General features: G+C 38.3%; 1 protein-coding gene across 2 annotated transcripts in view; it reads left to right on the plus strand.

The window, feature by feature from the left end:
- Positions 1-21,306, plus strand: part of LOC145498341 (von Willebrand factor D and EGF domain-containing protein-like) — a 103,947-nt gene that overhangs the window by 36,396 nt on the left and 46,245 nt on the right. For both annotated transcript variants that reach the window (XM_081478257.1, XM_081478256.1), the window contains exons 7-18: positions 555-618; positions 3,184-3,411; positions 4,814-4,977; positions 9,101-9,536; positions 11,185-11,456; positions 12,222-12,336; positions 12,686-12,949; positions 13,832-13,946; positions 14,068-14,478; positions 15,460-15,570; positions 18,017-18,127; positions 19,472-19,582. In XM_081478257.1, the coding sequence (XP_081334383.1) occupies positions 555-618; positions 3,184-3,411; positions 4,814-4,977; positions 9,101-9,536; positions 11,185-11,456; positions 12,222-12,336; positions 12,686-12,949; positions 13,832-13,946; positions 14,068-14,478; positions 15,460-15,570; positions 18,017-18,127; positions 19,472-19,582 (2,402 nt within the window). The remainder of the gene's footprint in view (positions 1-554; positions 619-3,183; positions 3,412-4,813; positions 4,978-9,100; positions 9,537-11,184; positions 11,457-12,221; positions 12,337-12,685; positions 12,950-13,831; positions 13,947-14,067; positions 14,479-15,459; positions 15,571-18,016; positions 18,128-19,471; positions 19,583-21,306) is intronic.

A 21,306-nucleotide genomic window follows, 5' to 3' on the forward strand; every position in this document is an offset into this window, starting at 1 on the left:
TCAGATTCAATTTTTTATCGTATTTATTGATATTCCTATGCTGGCCAGAGATTAAATTCGTTAGTTTAAATACGTACGGCATGATGTGGCTGATAAGTTGTAAGAAAGGAAAACAGGATTCTTGCCAGGTCTTTAATAACAAATGATCACTTGGTTTGGAATAGAAGTTTGCCAATTAACCCAGTTAACGAAAATTATCCCCTCAATGTACTCAACCGAGATCCACATGCGGAAAAACCCCAGTTATAAATATTAGTGATCTATAAATGAGTGATACATATTTTCTTCTGGCAGTGAAATCTGTAGTTATATCTATTGTGTATCCTTATTTATTCAGTTTCTTTGTTAATTTATGGGGGTACCCTTTGTATTAAATGCTTAGTCTCCTGTAGATGTCTTTATGGTTCTTTTTTGATTCATGACCAGTTGTGGAGAAAATAGGATAATAATCTTACCCACACATTTTTCCTTCCCCTGAAACTAGCAAAAACCCAAAGCAAAACGAAACGAAACAAAACAAGCACTTCTCTCTTTATTTATTTTTGTTTTTTCAGATACTACAATTTTATGGGGCTTGGTGATTATATCATGTACAGAAATACAGAGAGGAACTTTGAGGTAAGAAATATAATTTTTTTACGATGGTCAAGCTGCTCGCTTGTTCAATAATGCCATAAAATTAAATTTAGACTAAAAGTAATAAGAGATTATGAGAGTGCGTTCGACGCTCTCACTTTAATATATAAATATACCGTAAATAAATGATTTCACTAGCTGACTTTTAACCTTTTCCTATTGGTAAAATCAATTTTTTTTAGCAGCAACCGAGTTGTGACGACGCCGCCAGTTTCTGTAGACTCTCAAGTTTCATAGAATATTTACATTACGTACATTATTCTAAGCTAGCATTTGCAATTGCGTGCACGTTTCGCGTGGTCGTTTATTGTAAAAAAAAAACTCCGTGCGACTAATTCGAGTATTTCTCCTAATGAATAAAGTAGTCTTATGGATCGTGCCTTCAGAGTACTTTTCCACCGCTTCCCAACAATAAAATTCGACCAGATAAAGACTGAGCTATCTGTCGCGACTGGAACTAATCAACAAATGCAATCAAAATGTAGCTGTTCCCACGGTTATCATCCCAAAGCTAAGTCGTGTTAATAAACAAGGACAATTCCCTCAGATTTCGATCAATGCTACCGTCAAAGCGTTAAAAATTCGCCAAAATCAAAAGCACTTAATAGCGAAGCGTACGGCGACTGAATGGAAAGAAGTCAAAGAAAGATCCATTGGAAAGACGAACTCACATGGCCTGCTCACATACTCACATGTTCGCCACATGTCTTATCACATGTCTTAGCATTAAACGGTACCAGTTTACTGGCCGTGACATGCCCCTGCAAAAATCAAGCGGGGTGGCCATTTTGGTGTCCTTACAGGAATGTGGTGTTTTCGGTCTATAACTGTGCACAGGGAAACCAACTCTGGAAAGCCAAAGGTCAAAATTAGGTTTGCGTTCCACTTCGTCGAACGCAATTACTTCACTGGAAGTGCGACGTACGGATTTTTATTCACTCGTTGTAAAACTTTGAAAAACGAACGAGTGAGCGCAGCGAACGGGTGAATTTTCTAGAGTTTTGCAACGAATGAGTAAAAGTCCGTAGAAAGCACTTTCTATGCTGTAATTTGTTTATTATACGTAACGAGAATTAAAGACATCACTTTTATTTTTTTTCCCGATACCATAAGCTTACATGCAGAATAGCAAAAAATTCAAGACTGATCTAAATGACCGGGCTTAATAAAAACAAATCCGCTTTCCAGTCCAGCAACATCACTTCTCATTCAGAATATAACTGAAAAATTATTAAATGTGACATCTTTTTGCTCGTCCCTAATCGCTGGCAGATTCAATCATGCAATGCCGACAATTTGCGCTGGGCAAAGGCAAATTCGAACTCTGTCGACTGGTTTACACTAGCGACAATAAAGCCTGGTTAAAGCCTGGTTAAAGCCTGGTTAAAACCTGGTTAAAGCCTGGTAAAAGCCTGGTTCACACTAGCGATATAACAACAACATACAAAGAACGTTATCTTTGTAGTGTGAAGATGTAGACGTAATGAAATATTGGCAACATAACAGCATGAGCACAACGACATAAAGATAAAACTGATCTTTCCTTATGTCGATGTCGTTATGTCGCTAGTGTGAACCAGGCTTAAGCAACGATGAGGACGACGCCTAGTCAAAAATGAATTTATATTTTACAAACGAAATTCGCGATTGTCTAGATCTGTTCGGTATGCCAATGGCACCTAAAACGTGCTCAGGCTAAATATGCAATGACAGTTGATTTTCTCATGGTTATCACGCGTACGCGCACGGCGGCGGTGGAGTCGCGCAAGATTGCGGCCATACTCCAAATAATAGGTTGACAGAGACATGCAGCCTTGGTTTACCGTGTACTTCTATGATATTTGACATCCATGTTATGATCAATTGACACCTGTCAAAACAAGGTATCCGCTGACCAGTACTACTAGACCATATCGCGGGCACAAGTTTATAGCTCATCAAGGTCACGTGTTTTTTTTTAATTTCACCGCTGACCAAGTGCTGGTTTTTTTTTGCTTGGATCGTGGGCTCATGTCTTGTTAAAAACAGAACCGGGTTGTTCAGAAGTCCGTTACCTCTAATCCTGATTAAAAGTTAACGAAATTATAAGTTTTTCTTCTATGCAAATGTTTTTTACTGCTTTTGCTTTGCGCATTTTGTGATTATTAAAATTCAAAACAGAAGGCCAAACAATATACAGAAAACCTCATAACAAAGTCAAAAAGCTCAAAATCAAAATTCCATGTCATTCTAGGTGGGCTTAATCGGGATCTGAACAACCTGGGCTAGGAGCTACGATTTTAGGCTGGCCTAAATCTATATATTATAGCTGTGCTGTTGCATTAAACCAATCGTTCAATTAGCAAACCTATTTTAATGACTTGTACGACTCGTTCCACTCGAAGCTCTTGACTTTTGAACTTCCCAAAAGTATCGATACAGAAAAGAGTGATAATTTAACTTGAACTGTAAATGCAGTCGTTGCTTTCGGATCTTTCCCGGAGAGGACATTCCTATCTATCAGTCGAGTGGAAAGCAATTGACATGATATATGTTTTTTCCCTATAGGTCCATGTAAGACATTGGGCATGCAACTGGGGCCAATACATTGTCAGCTGCAATTGCGGCGTAGTTCTTAGAGATCATAACGACGTTATTGAACTTAGCTGCTGCAATGCAATTTTGGATCGAGATACCACGACACCTCTAACACTCAAAATACGAAGCAAAAAATGTTTGGCACCAGGAATATCCATTAAGAATAAATATCCAGGAACGGTTAATGGCCAATATGAGGTAAGTGCATCATTCTTAAATATAGGGCATTTTCAAGACATCTGAAAACATTGCTCAAGAGACTGATCAGCTGATTGGGATTTTATTGAAATTAAGGGTATGTTTTATAAGAATATCGAGGATGAAATTTGTGAAATTTTGAGAATATTTTAAGAATGAACCAGAGGCTGAACTTTTGAAAAGAGTATAATTTTGTATGTCGAAAATTGGTTGAGGTACAGTACAATTATATGTTTTTAACTAAAACGTATAAAATTCTTTCTTTTTCTAAACGGCAAAACTATCCAAAAAGCAGCAAAAACAGCACTAACCTTATGTTCGATGCCAATAACATTTCAGCAGTTGCGTGAAATCAGGTTCTGATGCCCGCAGGCTGGCTCCAAAATTACTTTAACACCATCCAGACACCAAAGACATGAGAAAACAGAAATGCATACGTTATAATCTAAGAATATACACAAGAATCTTTTCAGCTTAAAATTGACAGAGAAATAAGAATATTCAGCTATGGCCAGAAAAAAACAATATTCTGATTTAAAAAAGAACAGTGTGATACTCGTTTGATTCAGGGAATGATGTTTCATGTAGTCGTATTTTCGTTTATTCCGGGTCCTATTTGTGTGTTCTGGTGGACGTTAGATTCATATATTCATGGACTCCTGGTTCCTGGATTTATAATTCGTAGGTTCTTGAATACATGGGAACGGATAGATTCATAAGAATGTGGATTAATTCTTATGAATTCACGTGACAATGTAATACGTGTGTATTTATAGACTCGCAGAAATAGGCACATGGTTCAAGGGCATATGCAAGTACATAGTCGATCGTCGTACATGCTTCCACTCATGTATCTGTACATTCCTGTACAAATTAATTCATTGATTCCTGAACTTATGGATTTATGGATTTGCCGATCTCTACAGGTCCTACAGGCTTGAATTTATGAATTCAAAATAAGTAAATATAACAATTTTTGGGGAGAACCCTTTGAAAGCCCAAATTAAACTAAATTTATTTTTCTTATTAAAGTTGCCAATTTTCACATGCGAACTTGCAAACTTTTACTGGAATTGAGCTGGTCACTTGTCAAGTGATTTATCATGTACGCATGAAAACCCGCACCCGGACTTATAATGTTAGCTGTCGATCTCTCTGTTCTTCGGCTTACCCTATTAAAAACAATCATTCGCTCCAGGATCGGTGGACGCTAGTTTCATATTCACCTTGCCTTCGGTTCGAAAAATATTCACCAATATACTCAGTTCGCCTTATGAAAACAAGTGTGAAATATAAACGATTGGTTAGCTGCTGAAGGTTGAGTTGTTAATTAACTGATTGATTGAATGATTATTGATTGAGTGTTTGATTGATTACTTGTTGGACGGATGTATTTTTCTAGGTGCTTTTTCCATCAGGAACGAAGGTTGTAATAACTAGAGGCAGGTGGGGACTTGATGTTATGCTAGAAACACCAAGGGCAAAGACAACAAGCAATGAAGAGGGTCTGTGTTTGTACAATGGAGCTCGTTCTGCCACCGTAACAACAGAAGGATACAATTTAAGGTAAAGCGAAAGAAAAAAATATCAAATGATAATAAAAATTGAACTACTGTCACAAGGCATCTAAACCTGCGACAAAATATGTATACAGAGTGCATATCGATATCTATATTTAAGAAATAGAAAACATGTACCGTGTTTCTATCACGTTTTAGTATAAATCTACAAGCGTTCTATCACGAATGCCGTTCTCTGGTTGGCTACGCTACTCACTATCTATTCTGTGATAGATAGTGAGTAGCTCAGCAGTGTGCGGTTTTTACAAAAATGACGGCCACTTCTTGGCGCTTTCGAAGTGTCTGTGAAGGAGATTTGGATAAAGCTTTGAAGGACTAGTAGATTTATACTGAAACAATTAGGTTATTCGCTCTCGATTTCTATATGTGATAGTTGACGTGATAGAAATCTCGAGCTCATAATCTAATGTTTAATAGAAACACGAGTGGAAGTTTGGGAGAACGAGAAATGCTGTGGGACCACGAGCCGCAGTTCTTCTAAGCTTTTGCGAGTGTTTCTATTAAATAATTAGATTATGAGCTCGAGATACCTATCGCGCGATAGGTGACGAGGGCGCAGCCCGAGTCAACTATCACGCGATAGAAATCGAGAGCGGATGATCTAATTGTTTTAGTATAAATCTACTAGTCGTTCAAAACTTTACCTAAATACTCTTCACAGAGACTTCGAAAACGCCAAGAAGCGCCCGTCAATTTTTTAACAAGCACACACTGCTACGCAACTCACTATCTATCACAGAATAGATAGTGAGTAGCGTAGCCAATCAGAGAGTAGCAATCGTGATAGAACGCTATTAGATTTATACTAAAACTCGATAGCAACACGGAGAACATGTTTTCTATTTATTTTAGAAAACACCGCGACGAAAAAAAGGAAAGCAACTTGTTTACTTTGATCATCAAAATGTAAATTCTCTTTGCGTGCTAGTTCTGTGTTTCTATCGAGTTATAGAAACAGGATTCTTAATCAATCGGCGCGCGTATTTTCTTAGGGCTGCTTTCTAAATACATATAGTATCAGTAAATTACTGCAATCTTTTCTTACTGTTGTTTGCTTTTCAGATCATTATCATTATCATTATCATTATCATTATCATTATCATTATCGTTATCGTTATCATTATCATTATCATTATCATTATCATTATCGTTATCGTTATCGTTATCGTTATCGTCATCGTCATCGTTATCGTTGCTATTGTTGTTGTTATTGTTTTTGCTATTATTATTACAAGTGGGACCGGCAAAGCAATATTAAAATGTAGTGTATCCTTTGGTATCTTCAGGCAATTCATTATGTCTTTTCATGATCAGGTACACTTAGTATTTTAATAGACGCTTCCCGCATTCTAACAAACGATGGCGCCGAATCGAGGTCAGGGTGGACAAAAATGCAACAAATGTATGAAAATGTCCACCCAACCTCACTCTGGTGTTATTGCTCGTACGCACTGAAGTAGAATGCGGGAAAGGTCTATTGTGTGAGCTTGAAATAAGTTTATAATTTGCTTATGGTTGCTCTTTCAGTTGTATGTCACAGCAGAGCTTGTATTATAATGCACTGGTTATTAATAAATATGCTATATTAAAATCATTTGTAGGCTCCCAGACAATACTAATGTTATCAATGAATTCAATCCGATCAATTAAGCAAGTTTAATTTTGACACTGATTTAGGCTAATCAATCAGTGATCAATCAATAATTAACACTAAACTTGTCCCACAAATTATTGATTTCATTCAGTGTATTCATGGTCATCAAGTGTTCATCAAGAGCTATATCAGTCAATTAAATGCCATCAGTTGATATCAACTATCACAGACCATTCATTTTCTCAATTATTGTGTGACAATATATAGCAAAAAAACTGGTCAGACCAGATATAAATTACTTAGCATCCAGGCTCTCCTGGTCAATAAAGCTTGGTTACTGAGGTGTCATGATACCTGGTGTAACAAAACCTTACAATACAATGGGTATGAGGTCATACACTGTATAAAGGAAAAATTTGAGCCAGTTTCAATGTAGCTGCTGCCAATAAATATGTAACAACAACAAAAACAAAAACTTTATTTGTGCTCAGTAGAAAGTAAATGAACAAAAAATAAGTAAAAATAAAAAAAGTACATGGCTGCCCGAAATAACCTTAGTGGGCTAATAAGACTGGGCAGCCATCCTTAGTTAATTAAAGCAATTATTTATTTGGGTCGAATAAGAAGAGAAAATAAGAAAAGACTAATTATACAAACAGATTTAGTGAAAAATAGCTGGATGATACAGTGTACTAGTTACATACATAGTTACAGATATTCAACATGTACCAATAGCTTGCAATAATGTTTGATTTGATCTTTTTTCTTAAAATGTCGAAGTGGCAGAAGCTTAATATCATCACTAATATCATTCCAGATCTTTGCACCTTGATAGCTAATGTTAAAGATTCCATAATTTGTTCTGGTTTTTGAGAGTATTATAGTTATGGGTATCTTTTACAGAAGTGAAAAAACCTCAAAATTTGTAGAAAGAAGATGATTTTGAAATTTGTACTTAGAAACAGCATTGTGAAAAGTAACTACATCCAATAATTTGCTTTAGTGCAATGTTCTAAATAATAACAGCAGTACCCACATGCAGTCATTGACTGCCTATTTTTTGTTAGTGCGTGTTGTCGTAGTTTGAACTCATACCGCGATCGGCTCAGTTGTTATCTTTACGAGAACGTTTCGAGCATGACCTTTGCTTACCTGGCTGGCTTTCAAGAAACATGGGAGCAATAAGGACCGACCCTTTCCGAAAACGATCGACATCTTTGTATGTGAGATGGACGTATAAGGCGCGATTCTTGCCAGAAATTTCTTCGCAAAACACCGCGAGTTGAGTTGAGTTGAGTTCATATCTTCCCGTAAGGAGTGAAATGATGTGAAGTGTATATGAAATAATTCATATTTGAACTGCGGTTGTGGATAAAAGTGAAGAATGATCATCGCTGTAAATTTGTTTTGGAAAATTTACTGCGATGATCATTCTTCAGTTTCATCTACAACCGCAGTTCAAATATGAATTATTTCATATATACTTCACAATATTTAGTAATGTGCAAGGTTTAGTTTCTGTACGTTCCAGCCAAGAAAATATATACTCCTCTACCTGCTCTCCCACTTTTTTTCGCTCATGCAAATAGCCCCCTTAATTTTTTAAATTCACGGGGCCATTTGCAAATGCTCTGAGACATTACTCTTTAAAAGGAAAAGGTCACTTTTTTCTCAACACTAATAAGTTTAGCCACGCACCGAAGTTTCAGCCTCTAAACCGCATTGCCAAGTTTTCCTTATGAAATTCGTCTCCAAAGAAGTCCAAAATTCGAACATCGTTGTCGCCATTTTGAACAGTACTCAGCAGCGAGGCCACGTTTTCGTGACGTCATTCGTGACGTCATTCTGCCCGAGACATTTTGTCCAAATGGCCTCCGAAGAGCCTTTCAACTAACACTCCGGGTTATAGCTGTTTTTGAGCCATATTGTTTTGAGCCAAACATGCTCCAAACTCCAAAATGACAGTATTGAAGATGGTAAAGTGGGTAATCGCTTGGATGAAAATAGATTTTGCTGGCCTTGTGAAAGATGACAAGTCAGTGGCAGGTTTTCTTCTTCCCGCCAATTTCGAGTCGGACGAAATGGCGTCACATAAACACGGCCTTGCTTCCAAGACAGTTTCAAGATGGCGGCCTCCGAGGTCGCTTCTTTCGAGACGAATTTCTTGGGGATAGCAGGCACTTCAGAGGCTGAAACTTAGGTGAATGGAAAAGCTGAATGTTTACTTGCTATAGGCAAAGACAAAAAAAAATAATAAGGTTTTTGGAGTTACCTTCTCCTTTAAATAGGTGAATTGTTTTCCAATTGCTCAATGCCTGTCCTCACACTGAGATTAAACGCACTAAGCATGGTCACGTGACTGATGACATCATCACACCAAGTTTAAGGAAAATATATATTTCACGGCAAGAGTTATTTTTCCTTTAAAACATAACTGAGATACTACAAGCGCTCTGATTGGTCAAGAACCCATCGTTTATTGTATCTGCATGTGTTCTTCTTTTTCTGTCAACAGACTAAAACCTGGTGAAAGCTACTTTGACACCTTACCTCTTAACGTAAAGGACGACGAAGTGCAGTATTCGGAGTCCTGCTCGTGTTATAGGAAAAATGAAAATAACGTTCCAGTGTGTGAAAACGTGTTTGAAGTCGCCTTTCCAACCCTAGCGAAGAAACAGTTGGAACCCATCTCGCCTAGAGATTTATGTGATCGACAGAAAAGAGATGTGGGCCACTCGGATGATGCCACAGAAGAAGACTTCCAATTGTTTAAAGAAGTACGCCAATTGCGTCCACGGTTCAGGCGAGAGGTGCAAATTGGACCACTCTCTAGGGAAAATGCCTCACGCTACTGCGCTGAGAGAATATCTGAGACAAAGATCGGTAAACTCTGTGCCAAACTGGGAGTAGACGTGCAGTCACTGGTTGATACATGCTCGGATGATGTGGTGGTTAGTATATTACTATTTGTTAACCCCGCTGAAACCGGTAAAGCTTTTGAAATCCCGTCAACTCCGGAGATTTGTAGTGAATTTTGCAATATTTCCTTGGACGCACTTTGACGTGGGGCTTAGTAACCGTGATTTTTATATGGGAATCGCTTTTTACGACTATGTTTTACAAATGCAAAATTTTAGTGCTTTCTGCTTCACTTTTTTGTGATAATGCACTGTTCGTGGCAAGTTTTACGCAGCGCTTTCGTTTCGTCCCAGCCCAGCAGTACTCTTAACCAGATTTTCTGTAGCTACATGTACAGTGTCATGCCCAATTTTGAAACAAATGCGACACAGTCTCTTATTTACTATAGAGAAATTAGATACCAGCAAATCATAATTACGCTGATTCTCTGTACGTTTTGATAATTTTCGAACAGTGTAAAGCCTTTGAAGTGCTTCCAAACGATATTCAGAAAACAATAACCTCAAACTACCGTTTTCTAACTGAATCCTAAATACAGCAGTCTCAATCCTTGCAATTGTATTTCAATACTGCCAACGATCAAAATTCCGAGAAGAAGTAAAATCTAGAAACGTCAGCAAATCGATTTATGCGATTATCGCATCACCTACCGTCGATTTGTCTTGCTTTTGCCGTCCAGGCTGGGTAATCAACCGTGGATGTATCTCTGTAGATTTCCCGAATTTTCAACCCAAATGTCCTCCCCAAGTGCAGAAATCTTGCCATAACGCTCACGCTAAGCCCCTGCACCAGCAAAAAACACCACTCGCCAACGTAAACTTGAAGAACAACAAGCAATCATGTTGAACGAACAGGCTACACAGTGACCGCCATATATTTGAAAACAACATCGGCATTGCTTTAACACCATATAAGGAACGCATGATTGACGGAGGCGAATCGCCAAATGCTCGCGGGAGTTTTGATTCGAAGGTCGCGTATCAACGAAATTTGTGATAAGTCCCCAACAGAATCGTATAATTAACTTTTCCAATGTCTGAGAATTTCGGGGATGCTCATTCCCAGTAGATTAACTGTAAGCAAGAGCTTTTACAATCCGAAATTTTGACAAAACAACCGGAAAAAAAATTGAAAAAATAAAAAAAATAAATAATAATAATAATAATAATAATAATAATAATAAACAGGTGGAATATTTCAGTCCATCTATCTGTACAATATTTTGGTAGATTCCTTTTATCTGTGCTCATGTTGCCCTTTTTCTAGCTCTCCGGGCCTTTAACTATAAAAAGAAAAATTATATGTTTTCAGTGAAATATTCACTTCTATATTAATAACTGGCAAAACACCCTCGGCATTGTTAATTGCTTATCCTTCTGTTTCCAACGTTGGCAAGACACAACCCCTCAGCTAGTTTACTTTCCGCGCTTAGAATTTTGAATCACTGGAGCTTGGCAATTTATTCTCGGTGTTTGGTGACACTTTCCCAAAAGCAAACAAGTATTCAAAGATCGACCTAAAAAAAAAAACCCACACAGTCATCACTAACGATTACGTTTTTGGAATACATCCGAGCAATATATCTTTATTTTCTCTTGAATAAGAGATAAATAATGGATTATTTATAAGCTGAAGGCGATTAAGAGAAGGAGTGCCGGTTGTGTTTTATTTCGTTTACAGTACGCTGGAGACTTATCTTTTGCAACTGGAAATGTGGCCTCATTAATTGACCAGTGTGGAGAATTGGGAGCTAGAAACCTATCCAAGCTTGCAAATTATAGCAGTGAGGAAACTCCCACCCTTGATGCTTTTGTTGAACAAATTGCTGAGCTTTTATGTCCTAATGACTGCACGTTTAACGGTAAATGTGTCAATGGTTCCTGCGTTTGCAACAAGGACTACACAGCAGAGGATTGTTCTACGTCCATTTTTCAGATACCGATAATTTCCAGGTAATCCAGCTACACGCATGACACTTCATTCCTAATAATGAAGCAGCTAGTACATTTAAATAAAGTGTATTTATTCCTTTGTACTTCCATTCCTTCTACCTAGCCTCCCTCCCTGCAACCTGTCATCCATCCATCCATCAGTCAATCAATAATTTTTCTTTTTATATCTTAATGTACAATTTACTTCGCAAAGAAAAATGAACACGCCATTCCATTGTTTATTAACGCTAAGTTTTTGGCTCTAAACGTTTTATACTATAAAACTTTATCTGAATTGTTACACGAGGTTAGCACTTCTTCTCCCCCAATTAACATACGTAATTTATTCACTTTCACCTTCACCTTCACCTTAAAACTCAAACCTTCACCCTCATCCTCACTGCAATCCTCATCCTCATTCTGATACTCATAATCCTCCGCATTTTAATCCCAATCCTCACCCACAATCTCATTTTCACCCTCACTGTCACTCTCACCTTCACCCAAATCGTCATCTTCATCATCACCTTCACCTTTACCTTTACCTTCATCTTTACCCTCACCTTCACAACCATCTTCACTGAAATCCTTATCCTTCTCCTTATCCTCATTCTCAACCTCACCTTAGATCCTCACCCTCACCCTCACCCTTACCCCCAACGTCGCCCTCATCTTAATCCATATCTCCCTACTCTTCCTGATCTTCATATTCATTCTGTCCTAATCCTGATCCTCATGCCCATAACCATTACGTACCGTAGCTAAAATAACTTACGTTATTATTAGGTTACAAAGAGATGGATTGTGTGATAGGCGCAAAAGACCATGTAAGAAGGTAACAATCTTTGGAGCAAATTTCCTGAATTCTACAAACATGACTTGCCATGTTAAGGAATTCAAGGTGAGAAATTTAATTTGATCAAACACTAATAGCTTATTATGATCTACCTTAGATCGATAGACTGCCTTCAGAGTGATCGCACGCTTTCTTGTAAAGTGAAATATGGCTGAAAAGATTACTGAAATGAAATGAACTGAAATTGTTTTAAGAATGCATGCAGCTGTCTATGTATGGATGGATTTATTCGTCTGCACACGTCGGCTTTGAGGTTAACGTAAGATAAGGGTTTCAGCTGCGCTTATTCATGCTTCAATTTGGGTGATCGAAAAAGCATTTAATTTCGAAATAATTTGTATGGATATTGGTGTCTCGTTTGGTGCGCATTTCCCTGATATAAATCCAATTATAGGTAGTAAACGGTGCCTGGACACCAAACAATACCGAACAACGATATCCTGGTAAAATGACAGATTTGGTGCTTGCGGACTGTTATTTGCCTGAATCACCAGTGACGCAAGGTTATTTCCACGAGACTGATCAAGGGACACCAGCGGCTGGACTTACGATATCTGTGTCTAACGATGGTGAACGTCAAAGTAAAGAAAATCTCACGTTTATATCATATGACTCAGCTTGCATGAATTGCAGCGTTTCATCTGGATGCTTCCTTAAGGCAAGTATCGTTATATTTTACTTACTTTCTTTTTTGTTTGCCAGCTTGTTTCAGTTCGTTCCCTTTTAAAATAAAAAAAGCAAGCATGAAGAAGAGAATGGAACTGATCTTTATTTGGGGTGTCAAACTGGCATGATGGGAGATTCATGCACATTAATGTGGCACGTTTGTGTTGGGGAGGGTTGTGAAAGACGTAGTAACACCTGGAACATCGTAATACGTCGAAATAACCACAAGCAAGTATTTTAGGCGTTTCGGCGTTTCCCTTTCTTAGTACTAATTATATGCAGCAGTTTTTTCAAGCATTATTTGCAGAAAACTCTATTTTGTAGATTTGAAGAAAACAAAACCGATAATATAGATGGAGATATGAAGACGAACATACATGCACACTATTTTTGTCGGTCACTTATTGTTTTCTCTGTCATCTTAGCCATCGGACTGGTGGCTCTTTTGAACCATCCACTTGTTTCGTCTCTGTTGATGGAAAATAATTTGCTATGATAAGCTTTATCTTCAGAAAAATTGTTTATTAGCATTCTGCGTCGCTACCATAATAACAGAAGTCTCTTCACTGAAGAATGTCCAGCTTACTCTACCACGTTTCTAGCTGCTATAACGACAGCCTCTGCATTTTTCCTGATCATGTGCCAAAAACTCGGAAGTGTAGCAGCTCTCATAAGCTTGTAATTCTATTTGTCCTCATAGTGTATAGCTGTTATTGTGTAGGGCTTGGTGCATTGTTTCTGTTGTTTGTTCTATTGCTCTCTCAAAGGGTATCGAGCCATTCGGCATGTCAGAACGTACGAGAGCTGCTACGTGACCCCAAGAATTGCGAGAACTAATATCCTATGTTACCCATTTCTCCTCCCATGCATGCAGAGTAACTCTTGCTTCATTAACCGTTACTGCTTCGCCCCAAACGAGACAAATCCAATTGACTGGTGCTATCAATGTCTTCCAGAAGTCAGCACAAACTCTTGGACAAAGCGTCAAGGTGATAACACACATTGTTTTATTCCTCTTTGACTCGAGCATTTCCAATGAATTTTGCACGTCTTCGGTGTGACAATATGTAACTAATTTACTTACAATAAAACATCGTTTCTTACCATCAGCTAACCTGCCGCCTATATTTTCACCAGTCATCGAATACTTCGCAGTGTTTCAAGAAACTCTCGAGCTAACCATTGACGTTGTAGATCCGGAAGGAATGCCTGTGACGGTTTCTCTAGTGAACGGGAGGCCAAACAAGGCTATTGTTTTTGACAACGTTTTAATATGGAATGCCACCAATGATGCTACTAGTTATTTCCATTTGAAAGCCACGGATGCATGTGAAGCAACATCTTACGTTAATATCACTGTATCCTTGGTTGTCTGCCAGTGTCAGAACAATGGTAACTGTGTACCTCATCCCGACAGGCCCAGGGGTTCAGGTTACTATGAATGCAATTGTGCACCTGGATTTACCGGAGACAACTGTGAAATTAACATTGATGATTGTCAGTCTTATCCATGTTTTCGAGGTATGGTCTCCTTGTACTGAAGTCACGTTACCAGTATGTACTGATGTCGCCTTACCATTTGGATACCAGTATGTTCAATTGACACAGTTCAAAGTATATTTCTTTAATCTAGGTACGACATGGAGAAAATTGGTTAAATTTTTGATCCATAAAAGAGGGGTTGAGTTCAATCATTCATTTCTCATTCGGTGTACGGGAAAGGGGAGGGCGCCATGTTTGACCATATTTGGTAACGACCTCAACTCACGACCAGGTAACCTAGCCGTTTTCCGGGGTGAGTGGAATTCTACTCCTGTTCATTTTCGGGAAGCTTTGGAAGAGACTTAAACGGTAGCTCTTAACGGTTTAAGGAAAATGAATAAACGAATAAGTATATTTGCGCTTCCTAGGTTTTGTTTTCTCCTAAATAAAGTGTAGTTTAAATGAAACAATCAGCAAAAACGAGGTCTCTCGAAGCAAAAGAAGACCGTAATAGCGGGAACATAGTCAAAAAAAAAAAGTTTCGGAAAAGCCAGTCACCAAAGTATTTAAGTCTTCAGCTTAAACGCTAAATGTGCTCGACTGAACTTTGAATCGAGCGAGTATAGACTTATTCCTATACACTGCTATCATCGACTTCCTTCATGAAAAGAAAAAAAAAAATTGGAATCGATAAATCACAGAGAAAAGAAAAAACGAACTAGGATTAACTAACCTTGTCGTGGCGACCGCCATTCGTATTATCAACAAGTGAACTGTTTAGCGCGGGTAACTTAATTCGAAATTCCCGCTGTATTGACGGGTGAGGTTACCGCTAGTTTACCCGTACCCGTGCACCGGATGCGGGGTATCTTAAGGTCTACGCTGTTTAACTCGCTTTTCGTTTGGCTGTTTGTAACTTAAGCCAGTCAGCCGACCTAAAAATAAGTGTTCTCTAGAATTTAAAATAGGAGTATAATTGGACTTCCTGTTATTATAATACCGTCTTTTGCTTATCTAAAGGTCGGTGTATTGATGGACTTAACAAGTATACCTGCCTCTGTGATCCTGGATATGTTGGAAGCAACTGTGACATCGATTATGATGACTGCAGTTCCTCTCCTTGCATTCATGGTCAGTGGTGTAAGCCGTTTTTAAGGGTAAACAAATACTCACGCACAATAGAGGCACACATTAGAGACAGAGAGGGAAATACATCGCTGTATACGAATAATGGATGAACAAGAAAACTCGAATTTTCTGGATGATCGCTTGCCCAAATCTTTACGTATAGCAGTTTAACGGAATTGGGGCGGCGACGGAAAGGTTGAGGGTTATAAGATGTTGGGGGTGGGCAAGGGCTGTCTGATACAGGATGGGTTTTTTAAAATAGATGTCTTATGGAGCGCCGTATTTTAAATAATATTATTTAAATAAGTATATGTCTGACTGATTTTCCAAAAACATGCCCTCAGATTTCAAGCACTTGGTTCGTGTAAGCTGTGATTTTTTTTTTTTTGCTTTCCTAATGGTAGCAGCTTGCAAACCTTACCTGGCATGAAATGTAGACAACCTGAGATGTATAAAATGGTCGACATTTAGCCTCGTAATAGTAGGCCGTTTGCAATGTGGCGATAATGTTGTGGTTGCTTTAGATATGGACAGCAAAGAGCTTTATCCGCGTCAATTAGGGCTTAGAAATGTAATGGACTAGGCATTTCTAGCTGCTCTTGGCGTTATTTGGCCTGAACTTTGATGCGGCTATAGACTTTCCCGCTCTATGAAATTCGAGTACATCCGGGACATTGCTATTTGCGAGCAAAGCATGGCCACGAATAGAGCGAAGGAAATCACGTGTAGCGCTGACCTGATCGGCCTAGCTAACTATCAGAACTGTCTGTCTTTTTATTTTTTATTTTTATTCGATGTAGGAAGCTCTTGTTCGGTCCATTTAGGACGATGCAGGCCTTTAGAAAGCTGTAGATCAGCTCTCCAACACGGTTTGATATGTGTACGCTTGCGTTGATTTAGACTCGAATTTCATGTTGAAAGCACTCTTAATTAAATTGTACAATTCACGATTCAATGAAAGACCGTGAATTTATTCTTCCTGGGGCCCGTTTCTCGAAGGTCTCGAAAAGTTTTCGCACCCGAAAGGCCGCAGAAAAATCTCAAACCTTTTGACTACAGAGCTGTTTTCTTCATATATTCTTAATACGAACAGAGGTTCTCTTCATACAAGACGTTTCAGGTGTATACACCCCTCTGTCTTTAAATACCGATTGACTAAGAATTCCGGGACTTTCGAGAAGCGAGCCCCTGGCCTCTAAAGGCATACAGGAGAGTTATAGCTTTTATTTGAGCTACGATAAGCCTTGTGGAAAGCTAGCTCTGGGACAGAATTGTATCAAGATTATCAGTGACAAGTCAATTTCTGATCTGTGGCTATGTTTTTGCGAATACGGACAGATGTATGACTGGATTAATGAAAAACGTGTCAATACTCTGAACCAAATAATCTCAAGACACTTTGATTTCACCTCTACTAAAGGCCTTAAAATCACTCCAAGCGATGGAAAAAGAAAACAAAAAGAAAAAAAAGAGAGAGAGAGAGAGAGAGTGAGGGAGAGAGAAAAGAGCAAGAAAAGGAAGATAGAGAGTGGAGGGGAAAAAAAAAATGACATTCCTTTTAATTTGGAGTATCCAGCCAGACATATGTACGGTACGACCAAACCCTATCAGGCGGTCATCCTCGGGAAAATAGCAGTTTCCTTATAAATATAAGGGCTTGCTTTGTTAAAAGAGGCAAAGAAGTAAATAGCAAGCCGCCTGATGGAAATTATCATCATAGCGAATATTTCTAGAACCTTTTTTCTATGATTATATAAGACCAACTCACGGCAACTGAATGAAAAAGAAATTGTGGGATCAACGTTGTGTAGCATATTGGTCATTAAGCGCAGTATCTGCTTCATGGCCTCATAGCATGGACATCTTTAGTAACGAATATGTGTTGGGTATCACAAGCAGGCATATTGAAAATGAAACCTCCAGCTTATTGCATTCTTTCACCCCTAGAACAGAAGACTTGTAAGCTTGAGAACCGATTTGGGCTGAGAATCCTCACCTTCAGAATCTTCAGCTGTTGTCGTAGTTGTTGTCATAGTTGTTCTTGCTCTTGTCCTTGTCACCTTTCGTTTGGTTTTAATAAGTTGAAAGCAGCAATTAAGGAACTGTATTACTAAACCAAACAAAACAAAACAAAACAAAAAACAAAACAAAACAAAAAAGGACCAGCCACTATTCATTATTTTTATTATTATTAGAGCGTAGTTGGTACCAAACTTTTACTCGGTATTATCTTCTTAATTAGCTCGCGGGCTCGATCCATGACCTGGTTTGACATCGCTACGGTATGAATTGCGTGCACAGTAAAGATGTGCAGAAATAATGGGCACGAACGCGTATGATATGCGTGTGTAATAGAGTTGGCAAACTGATAAGTTTTGGACCTTGTTTTGAAAATTGCTATTTTTTGATGAAAGTATGTGCTCTTATGCGTGAATTTGTATGCGTACAGGAAACTGCACGGATTACACAGGCGCATACAAATGTACTTGTGATGCTGGATACAGTGGGCCCGTTTGCACTATTGACATTAATGAATGTGAATCTTCACCATGCAGAAATGGTAAGTAACATGTTTCCTCCATTCTCCACAAAGGCCGTCCAACAGTTTAGAAAAAACAAAGACTAATTTAACGGGACCGCAGTGCAAAATTAAAGTCAACGTCCAAAGAGTGGACCTTAACATACCGTAAGAGATTTACAGATTTTTTTTTTATTATTGTTTTACACCATTTCTATTACTCTTTTACGATCAATCTATGAATAATTATATGATAACCCAAGTTATTCTCGCATGATTGGTTCTCGCCTTTGATCTATTAGAGGACAGACGCACGATTGACGTCATCATTTCAAAGGTTTTTCCCTCTGTGTTTGAAATGGCGGAAAGATTTAAGAATTTAGATACTATTTTACGTGACTGTGAAAAGATAGGGTACAAAAAGTCTTGTCGAGGCATTGAGCAGGTACGAGAGTCTGGAAGAAGAAAGAAAAAGCCGTTTCTTTTCTAGAAAATGACTCAGAAAAAATACTCGAGCAGTCTCAGTTGGCAGTTGAGCGAGACTAAACCAAACACAAAATCGGTCTATCTTGAAATTACTTTAAGGTAAGAAACCATTGCTTTGTCTCGAATTTAAAAAAAAAAAACAATAAGCAAAATGTTTGTCATTAATTTATCTAAAAAATTCAAATTTTCTCAGTCTCAAGATGATTGTTGACACAGTTTCATTCCAGGAATTAAACATCAAAACATCATCAGTTAATTAACATAAACAGTTTAACCTTAATTTCCGACGAGAATATTCCAGTCCGTTTCAGTGCACAGCAGCGAGAAAAGTAGAGCTCACTACAGCTCAAGGCCAACTGTATCCCAGCTATAAGGTGTCTCGACACTCTATCAAACTGATTTGAGAATCACCAACCACAGAGGTCACAAATTTCCACCGTCACTAAGGCTCCTTTCATCCAAAACTTGGATCGAATGGCTTCCACAACCGCAAGTTTCTCGAGCGTATTTTTCTCAACTCCTTCAATATTCAGTGGCGCGATATTCCTGAACCAATCACAATTCTTGGCTACGCATAACAACCAATGAGATTGCTTCATTTTATATAGACAATAGATTACGTCAAATGGCTTTTTTTTTCGCGTCCGCTAAAGTGGGCAAAGGCCGGCTTTCGAGTCATGTTGAAAGATTTTAAAATAAAAAAAGCTGTTTCTGTTGTTTCTTTATTATATAAAACAAATAGATTCCATGTTGCCGGGTGTGTCTGTTCAGTAATAGATCACAGAAGACGTCAAAATGTGGTAAGAACATCAGTGACACACTCGGCTATCGCCTCGTGTGCCACTTATTTGTTTTATGTTTCTTTTTTTCTTTTCTTTTCTTTTTTTAATTTATTACCAGGAGACTGTACCGATCAAGTTAATAACTACACATGTCAATGCCAAGGTGGCTACGCTGGCCGTGATTGTGAAGTTGAAATCGATGAGTGTCAGTCATCTCCATGCATTCGTGGTAAGCAGGCGTTCAGTGGCAAAGTATTGTTTTCTTATTATATTGTCTGTAAAGGTCGGTCCGTCTGTGCGAGGAATTAAATTAGTGTATCACTTGCCTATTCACTTGACGTGACTTTTCTATGGCAGTCAGGATGTTTCGCAAAAATTTAGTATTTCTTATAACGTTTGAAGCTTCTGGAAGATCGTATTCCAAGATCCTTATTATAGCTCTAGTATTTTGCATTAATTTTGACGAGCTGTTCTGAACTTTCTGAAAAAAAAAAAACAAAAAAAACAAAAACAAAAACTGTCAAGATGACCGATCCAAGATGGAAGCCATTTTCAAAGTTGGGGCGACGATCGCCTGATATGGCCTGATATGGCCCATAATTGACACGCGACTACTAAAGGTTTAGACGCTAACACAAATCCTCTCAATTCCAAGCTCGTGAACGCAAAAACATGCGACAAAATGAAGTGAACTTAACGTAAAGAATTAGTGCTCCTTATTCTGCTCGCAACCCTTGAAATTATACGCGAATCCATAACTCAAACCCTTTCAGCCATCAAAGAATAGACAACAAGCCACGCGAACACCAATATTCTAATCTTCCATGGTTGAATAAGTGTTCAAGGTGCCTTCAATATCAAAAGCGTTGCTCGAAGGCATCTTAAGGGCGTTCGCGCTAATTGTTTCTGCGCATCATTACTGCGCACGCAGATTCACACGCCACAACATGCATCGATGCGCGCGCAAAGTAATAAAATAAACAATAATAGGGCAGATGGCCATTGCTATAGCCTTGCCGGGATTTAACGATCTTGGACGTTCGGTAACCCCTATTTTTCTTTCGATGGATCCTTTTTTCTATCGAGTTTCTACGTTTAGCGAAAAAATGAAGAAAATCTATCGATAAGAAGTTTGAATTTCTTGCAAAACGCATCATCGAATTTCCATATTTTTAGCTCTCCCTGCGGTGGTTTCAAATGCCTCTTGAAGGGTTAAGTTTTGTGACCATGCAACATTTGGAATTATTTACGCAACGGAACCACTTCTAAAAAATATGACTAAGATCGTTTGCCTCCGTTGACTTACCTTCGATATTTTTAACTATAAACTCCTGTAGATCATGCTGAATCATGCGCGCTAATTTTTCAAAATCAGGGTAGTTTTCCACACGCTTTATCTCTGAAACGAAGTCACTGACCCCAATTTTTTTGCATTTCTGACACAAGTAACTCATTATCTAACTGCAGTAAAATTTTTAAAAAAATCTATCGACTGGAAACGTTTCTTAATTTCAATTTCACAAGGATTTCAATCTTTTTTTTTTTGGGACAAATTTCATTGCGACTTCACGCAGCATAATAAACCGTCAGACAACAAGCGATACTCTATATAGACTAATGCATGTGAAGTATTTTTTTTTATTGAGAACTTAATATTATTTTTTTCGCAAACATCTGATCGTGAGCGGGCCGGAATCCTAAATCCTTGAATTTGATTGGCTAATCACGCGCTCGTGACCGCTCCAGCTTTTTACGATACGGCTCACGGGCCGGATTTTTTCCCCGCTGTAGCGATTACGGCTCATTAAAAATATTAATGTTACAAAGTTAGTTGTAAACATCCCCGCATAGTCAAAAATATTCTCCGGAAATATAACTCTTAAGGAAAATGGATTCGCACGAGAGCGGACACAGTGAAAGCAAACTATCCAGAGGAAGAACTTTCAACCAAAT

Source organism: Orbicella franksi, chromosome 9 (assembly GCF_964199315.1).
Source record: "Orbicella franksi chromosome 9, jaOrbFran1.1, whole genome shotgun sequence".
Classification (NCBI taxonomy): Eukaryota; Metazoa; Cnidaria; class Anthozoa; order Scleractinia; family Merulinidae; genus Orbicella; species Orbicella franksi.